The sequence below is a fragment of the Cyprinodon variegatus genome, unplaced genomic scaffold, assembly GCF_000732505.1.
Source record: "Cyprinodon variegatus isolate N-32 unplaced genomic scaffold, C_variegatus-1.0 Scaffold127, whole genome shotgun sequence".
In the NCBI taxonomy this organism is placed as follows: Eukaryota; Metazoa; Chordata; class Actinopteri; order Cyprinodontiformes; family Cyprinodontidae; genus Cyprinodon; species Cyprinodon variegatus.
The window spans coordinates 842,321-850,981 of record NW_015150580.1 but is presented as its reverse complement, the minus strand read 5'-3'; the positions used below and the strand labels follow the sequence as shown (position 1 = coordinate 850,981).

The window sequence follows — 8,661 nt, the reverse complement described above, 5'->3', positions numbered from 1 at the left end:
GCCGAACATAAACCGTGAGCTGTGAACTCACACTGTTTTCGACTAACACCGCAGGGTTTAGTCGAAAACAGTGTGAGCATTAGCTGCGTGCAACGACTGAAAAAATCGAAGTGTACGCCCGGCTTAAGGGTGGCCATGGCCACCCCTGGCCCCCCATCTAGCTCCGCCCCTGGAAGTGAGATCATTTGCAAACTAAGTCGAAGCATTTCACCAAACAACTTGCTGACAGTGAGCAGCATAAAGGGATCCAGGCAAGTCTGAAAACACCTCAATTAACAGTAAAATATTCAATAAAATCCTGACTATTCTTTTTCTCCATTTTGTCATGTGAAAAACTTTAAGTAGTATGTATATTTGATACTGTTGTAATATTGTTATTGTTCCTGTTTTTCCCAACCTACAACCTGCAGGGCCTGTAAATCTGAGTCATTGCAGAAAACCGACCAAGGAAACTGATCCTTTATTGCGTCTGACTTGAAACACAAAACCCGTTTCACCGGTTTGAGGAAATGGTGCGCTCCAATACACACACACACACCCATCCACACACACTCTCACACTCAGCCGCAGTCCACCTGGTAAGGTGACTGAGTGACGTCACGTCCAATAGGATAAAAGAATGAGGAAGAGTCAGTCTTTTGGGCTTGAGCAGTTATTATCGAAACGCAGACAGGGAAATAAACAAGCTCTATGAGGTTTTAGTCCGATTAAATAAGGCGGATTGAGTGTGAATTGTTGAGGAATTGGAGCTCCACTGAGTGATGGTAACCGGACGCATCGGAGACTGGTGCGCTCTCTTCGCGGAGCGGCACCAGTCCGGGATCAACTTTGCGCTGCTGATTATTTCCTACATCCTCTACCTCTTCATCGGTGCCGGGATCTTCTCCGCCATCGAGCTGCCCTACGAACACGAGCTTCGACAGGAGCTGAAAGAGGCAAGGCAGGACTTCCTGAGCAACAACACCTGCGTGTCCGACGCGCACCTGGAGGAACTGCTGGCTCGCGCGCTCCAGGCCAGTAACTATGGAGTGTCCGTCCTTGGTAATGCCACCAACCGGAACTGGGACTTTGTGTCCTCCTTGTTCTTCACCAGTACAGTGTTGACCACTACAGGTGAGACTGTTCACTTCTGAAGTTTTTCTTTTTGAAACCATAGTTATGCTGACCTACTAAAACATAATACAGGCCACAGAAACCCCACTCTCCCTGTCTCCTCACCTAAGCCAGGTAAAACATTCATGACAGATGATATGGTTCATGGATGGCTGAAGACAAGGAGTCAGTGGCGGTTCTAGACCAAATGTACCAGGGGGCCAGGAGGGGGCCAGCATGGGGGCACAGAAAAGCAGGAGAAAAAAAAAAAAAAAAACAGGGCAAGGGATTCAAATACATAAAGAGTGCTGCATGAAGTGAAATTTCTATTCAATTAGGTTAAATTAAAATTCTATGTCTTATTAGGTCAATATACATTCAGAATTTAGGAATTTTACATATTTTGACTTAAGTTAAAATAACCGTTTTCAGTAAAATCTAAATTAGAACTCAAGAAAATCATAAATTCAGCTAATTTCTAAAATTTGTTTTGAAAAAAAAAAAACATCTAGCAGATGAAAACTTGGATCCTGTCTCAATACCACTGAAGCTGTTGCCTTATTTTTTTTAAATAATTAAAACAGAATTTGTAAAGAAAAAAAATGAAATAGATCCAAAGGACCTCTATCATTAACCATGTCTGTTCCAACGCATATCATCATTAGAATTTCTTTGAGTATTATGATCTACAGGGGCACTGGCCCCCCTTGCCCCTTGTCTAGAACCGTTCATGCAAGGAGTTTAACCATGTCCTTGATACATCTGTGTGAGGCTCTAATGTACCTGATTTCTTTGGGTATGAGGATCTTAAAACACTCTTAAATTGGCTTTACTTCTCAATCTTCATATGGTTCCTTTTCTGTCTTTCCTTTTCATCTGCTAAATGCTATAAAAAACCCAGCACACTTTTACAGTTTAGCCGCCAAATATTCAAATGGTCGATTCTCATTTTACATTTTTCTATTCTTTCAAGTTTCTGGTTGGAAAATACATTTGAATTTTCCAAACAATACAACACTTGTAAATAATTAACATTTTTCCCAATTACCTTTTTCGACTTATCCTCCTTGTGATGGTAATCATGAAAAAGTCATAACTATAGAAATTACCAGCATTAAATGCAAGAAATTGATCGTATAGACGTTTCACCATTTTGCATTCAACAATTGAAATAAATTCACTTTGTGAGTTTAGAGATGTACTGTACCTGAAAATAAACCTACAAGACTTGAACTAACTTGGTTGAAAGTGTAACATATTTTAAGATCAGTTTCCTGTTTAACCCTCAATGCAGGCAGAAATATGATCCGGTTTTATCCGTTAGCAGAGAGCAGACCTACTTTCCTTTGAGTACACTGCAAAAACGATCCAGAGATAAGTAAATATTTCTTAAATTAAGTGTATTCACCCTTAATTTGATTAGGTAAATAACATTTTTTACTCTTAAAATAAGATAATTAGATAATATAAACTTGAAATAAGACAAAGTTGTCATTTTCTTATTTTAAATTCAATACAAAATGCACTTATTTTTAAGGGAAAATTACTTATTTAGATTTAATTTTTTTGCAGTGTAGGAACACAATCCTCATGTGTTCAACTTAATGTGTTTTCTATTGTTGCTATTGTACAACAACACACTGCATTTGTTTGAGCGGGGAGGATGCTGAGCGAGTCTGTGAAAGCAGAGCTGAGATAAGTTTAGGATTTTCCTGTTCATCGAGGTTCCAGTCTTTAGCTTTGAGCATGATCTTTAAAAGCTGCATACTGATGGAGAGAATGATTTGTGACGTGGTACAAGGAGTCCTACTAGCAGGAATGTGAATAAACCCTTAGAGCTGCTGAAGGTTTTAAAAAGGACAATCTATAGAACATCATTTTAAAAGACATGTTACAGTAACTGTAATCTATTGATGCTAACCACGTTTTGCTCTCATAGAATCTCTGATGCAGGGATTTGATGTCTTCTTTCTGTCTTTTGGTTTCTATCAAACTTTTTGGCTTTTACCTTACTTCTCTGAATATAAACAATCACAAGTTTAGCAAGACTTAAGAGCTACTGTACTATCAGGAATCTAAAGAAATGTTTATACATAACCTTGTCGTCAACCTCATGGTGCCTCAAGTAGAAAAGTTACAGTGGGATGATATCTCATTCAAAAGATATGGTAGGACAGCGTAGTAGATGGAGGAGACTAATTGGGACTTTGTCTGCAGCGAAGTTGACTCTTCTGATGTCGGATATGGTGAACCAAAAAGGGAAGCTCTTGTTGAACAGATCTATCTTTAAATTATTTGTTATCTATCATTCACCACGAAAGGATGAACAAGACTGGTGTTGCTGGGTGCTTTAGGAGCGTATGGTGATATAGTGTTTTCTAGGTTCATAGGGTTAGGATAAAGGATGGGTAATTGTTAGTTTTGAAGTTTGCAGTTCAAGGAAAACCTTTGTGAGTTCCTGACACAACCTCTGATATCAATAAATGATGAACGGGGTACCCAGTTGCATTGTCGTCTGCTCCACAGGGGGCTTCACAAACCGTTCATTTTTGATGGGTTGGGATTGAGACTGCCTTGGCCAAGGTGTGCTGGAGGATCCTTGGAAAAATGGGTGAAAAATTAAGAAATAATGATATGGAAATAATTTTTCCATATCATGACATATATCTCTTTAACATTATTATCTAATTTAAATGATGTATCCAATGAAGGTTAAAAACTGGGGGGATTTAAAACTGAACTTTGAGGGTAACTTTATCAGAAAAGACTATCCTACCTTGACTGATAGTGTACTGAAATTCCTTTTCACTTTTGCAATAACAAACCAGTGTGAGACTGACTTTTTCCCTTTAAAAATACTCAAAAAAGACATTCATAAGGTATTGACACAAATGAAGATCAACCCTCCCAGTACACACACTTTCAGGGGTCTGAATTACTTTGTTCTTATCATAACCGTTAGTTTAATCATTTGTTATTTAGTGGGAATATAGCACAGTGTTAAAGAAAACAGTTAATATTTTTATGATAGTTCAACAGGCATAAAATTAATAAAAACATTTAGAATTTTTTTTTTTGCCATATTTTGTTGCCTTGTCTGTTAGTCTGCGAAGAGGGTGCCCCCAGCATAATGTCAATGCCATGAACCCCTGATCTAGAAGAGCAAATATATTTAGTAATAGACCTGCAAAGTGAAAAGTTAATGAGTTATGTTGTAAATATTAACCTATTTTTTTATTTGTGCAGGATAGTTTGGAAAGAGTTCTCAGCTATATCAGATCATTAACATTTATTGTCACATGAAGCCTGAGTTTACCTCCTACTAATATATCTGGCAGCTTCAAAATGAAACAGTTAAATATGTATAATATATATTATACATCATCGTATTTTGTCATTTCAATAATCTGCTCACATTGTCACATTCACCCTTTGCTAAACAGCCTTAAAAAAGAATGTGAGCTTTTATGTCATAGAGAGGCAAAAGTCTGATTTTTTTCTTCCTCAAAAGAAAAGATTATGCTCTTTGCACACGCTGACTAATGTAAATACTGTCCTGTCATTTTTATGTGCAACATGGTGGATTTATTGCATGTATAGACTCTAGTTATGAATAGGAATAATTTTTAACAGGGACCCTACAAAACATTTATAAAGATGTGACTTAAAATACTAATTTAACATTAATGTTGCCAAGCTTCTACTCAAGTATTAAAACTAAAAAAAGCTAGTTTAAACATTTTGAAGAACTAAGAACATCCTTTTTCTTCTAAACTGTATTGTTTGTGTAAACCATCTACTGCAGTTATATGCTATAGTGGATGACACAATTTTCTCTACTTTCAGGTTATGGTCACACTGTTCCTCTGTCAGATGAAGGGAAGGCATTCTGTATCTTCTACTCCATCGTTGGCATCCCTGTTACACTCTTCTTCCTGTCCACCATAGTGGAGAGACTCATGGACCTGCTTTCACGACGCCCAGTCTCTTACTTTCACCGGCTGTGGGCAATGTCAAGATCGCAGCTAGCCTTGATCCACGCCACTTCTCTCAGCATCATCATCGCTCTGTTCTTCCTCTTTATTCCTGCCTGGATTTTTCTCAGCCTTGAAAAAGACTGGAACTTTCTGGAGTCTCTTTATTTTTGCTTCATCTCTCTCACAACAATAGGCCTTGGGGATTATGTCCCAGGGGAAACTCATAGTATGGAGGACAATCCCCACCCACAGCTGTACAGGCTGGCCATTACAGGTGAGATAATGTTCAACACTCTTTAACGTAATAAAAAGAAATCTAAAAAAGCAGTTTAAATTTTTGAAAATGTCTTGTCGAGAAGAAGGCTCCCATCGCCTGCACAGAAAGGTGAAACTTAAATTCTGAAATACTTTTAATTCATTTAAATAATACTTTTACCAAGATTAGCTGACTTTATTTATGCTTATTTATGCTTTATTTATACGATTGTTTATACTAGTACTGTAAAACACTGATATTCAGCTAAACAGAAGGGGTTTGAATGTTGTTTCTGAATAAAACTACCTTTAAAGAGACATTATGTAAGTTTTAATTAAAAACAATATTTAAAATAGCCTTTTTATTCTAACTTGCATGACTAAAACATAGTTTGAAGAGCCAACTGACACCTCAGTAATTCAGCACAGATGCATCTTTAAGCCTGTAGCCTATTTTCCTAAATTGACTAGGGTCAGAAGTTTGTGCGCTAGTTGGTGGATGTGACGTCAAGCTCGTGCATTTTGAATGGATCTCACCTTGCCAACAATCAATGTGTTAGATTCAAAGTAGCTTTTGTTGGTGCGATTGGCATCCAGCTGAACTTAGACCCCGATGGTTAGTCTACGAAAGGTGAAAAAGTTTTTAAAAAAACAACCTTGTCAAGTACGAGCATGCGTTACTAGAACGAGCTGAGGAGTGCTGCAGTTCTGTGTTTTGGCCACAGATGGCAGTATCATTCTGTAAGGCCTTTTTAACGGCTTTTTTTTCAACAAAAAATATGTACTGTAGAAGAGATAGCATAAAGAAAATGCAGAAAATATTTAATCCATAAAAGATGGTATTTTTATACCGCCTCTGAGTGGAAATGTTAGTGGGAAAACAACAACCTCAAAAAACTGGTTTGGGGCCAGCATTTCAACCTCCTTTTTGCTGGTGGTTCTGCTTCCTTTCTCCTGTAAATATCTACTGTATGCACTGGAGCAGTTACCAGCAAGGATTTCATGACCATCATCTATAGTCATGAAATCTAGATCATAACCAAAAGAATGAGACAGCTTTCTCCAAATTGTGGCTGGGAACTCCTTAGAGATAGGGTGAGGAACTTGGCCATCAGGGAGAGGCAACCTCATTCACATCTAGAGAAGTAAGCTAAGGTTGCTCAGGTATCTTTTTCAGATGCCCTCTGGATGCCTCCCTAAGAAAGTGTCCAGGCAAAATTCACAGAGAGGAGGCCAAGGGGACAACCCAGGACACACGGGAGGCACTATGTCTCTCAGCTGGCTTTTTCCCAAAGTGTTTTTTTGGGAAACGGAAGTCTGGGAGTTTCCATTTACACTGCTGCCCCATGACCTGATGCCAGATAAGCAGAAGGGGACTAGTATTATTAAGATGAAATTAAATCACATATCTAAAATAGAATATAACGTTGGACTTTCTCATTTCCAGTACCTGGCTTACTGCATTTTTTGTATTTTATTTAATGTATGTTTTTGTTGTAGTTTAAATATATTTAAAAGAATAAAAACACAAAACTTGGCCCTAAAAGAATAAGCAGTTTCTCACAATTTCTGTTGTTTTCTTGCCTTGAAAACAAAGAAAGGATTGTCAGGCAATTTTTTTAGGAACTCAAAAGTAAGAGCTATTAGGTGACCTGCTAACCAGATCTGGTTTGTCTAGTCATGATGTTTTTAACTTTATCACACCCCCATTGTATGTATCTGCTTGCTTTTTCAGTCTATTTGCTGCTGGGCCTGGTGTTCATCCTGGTGGTGTTGGAGACCTGTTACGAACTTCCTCAGCTCAAACTCCTCAGACGGAGATTTTACAAGGAAAATGTTCGAGAGCTAGACTCCGAAACCACCAACATCATCAGTCGCGATCAGCTGAGCGACCAGATAACCGAGTCTGCAGATCACACACACGATCAGCTGCCAGTCATCTCTTCTGTGTTAGAACAGGCCGATACGCTGCGCCAGAACGGCACGTCAACGCCTTACACCCCGGCTTCAGGAACTGCTGCTAATGGGGAGCTGAGATAACAGCTCCAAATATCAGGAAGTGGGTGTGGTGGAAGTTAATGAACCTGATTATGAACTGTATTTGCGCTCAATAGAATCGTACTGGTGTTGCACCCTGCCAACACAAACACATATACGTGCTGCAAAGGCAGGAACTCTCAGTGACTTCCTAGAAGTTTTAGAATCCTCACAAAGTCATAAAGCTTCAGTTGCAAAGTTGCACAGCCAGTCTAGATGATTTTACATTCATGTCTAGGCCATAAAATATCTGAGATAGTATTTGCATTGGGAATGAGCCCTTTCAGAAGCAGCAAAGCCAAGACTCATATGAATCCATTACCATCAGATAACTCAAGGCACAATTCATGCATGTATTCCATAAAGAAGAGAAGATGAAATGTTGGCTCTGAATAAATACTTTAGTTCCTGGTTTCTTTTAGGGAAGGATTCACTTCTAATTCTTTAAACATAGCAAAATTAACACTGTGGTATACAAGTCATGCCACTAGAGGGAAGCACTTTCATGTTGTAGGAAGGAGTCATTAAAGTGAATTTAAAAATGAAGATATTTTCATAAAAGAAGTTCAACATGCTGCTCTGAACTGATCAAACAGATAAAAGGGGTTGTTTCTTTGTGGTTGGTGCCTGTTTTAATGCATATTTTGTAAAAGACCTGGTACACCCAGGTTTTCTCACGATCATTTGTTGTTATTATTATTTTACTGCTGTAAGGATGTTTATATTAACAAGATACCTTTTAAATTGTTTTTATGAAATCCACTGTTTGTTCTGGGTTTAATATAAATGTTTAAACAAACCCATTGCATGAATTGTATTTTTATACAGTGCTTTGCAAAAGTATTAATACCCTTTTTACATTTTTAAATAGTTTTGCAGTAACTCATTTTAAATGATTTTGATGGGATTTCAGTGATGGAATAACAAAGTAGTGCATACCAAAAGGGAAATGATACATGGTTTGAAAAATTATTTTTAAAATAAAGATCTAAACATTGTATTCATTTGTATAAAGCCCCTTAGTGTGACACGTGTTTTGCTGCAACAGTCTTTGGCTTCCAATATTTGGAGATATGTCTATACTGGCATTGTACCTCCAGAGATTTAATGTTTTTATTATTGTTTTTAAAACAGCTCGGGCTTAACCATGTTGCATGGAGAGTTTCAATTGCATTCGAACCCTCCATTCACACTGTGTATACAGTATAATTTATGTTTTTCTTTACATAACAAATAGAAACCATTATCGTCCACATGGTAAGTCTCACTGGACCTGCAGTAACTCACAACGACTGAGCCC

General features: G+C 37.9%; 1 protein-coding gene across 1 annotated transcript; it reads left to right on the top strand.

Moving 5' to 3' along the window:
* Positions 1-604: 604 nt before the first annotated feature.
* Positions 605-8,388, top strand: LOC107085529 (potassium channel subfamily K member 1-like). The gene is made up of 3 exons (XM_015375892.1): positions 605-1,113; positions 4,939-5,343; positions 7,060-8,388. Exons 1-3 carry the CDS (start codon positions 762-764, stop codon positions 7,362-7,364), a joined length of 1,062 nt encoding a protein of 353 aa, XP_015231378.1. The 5' UTR covers positions 605-761; the 3' UTR covers positions 7,365-8,388.
* Positions 8,389-8,661: the final 273 nt, after the last annotated feature.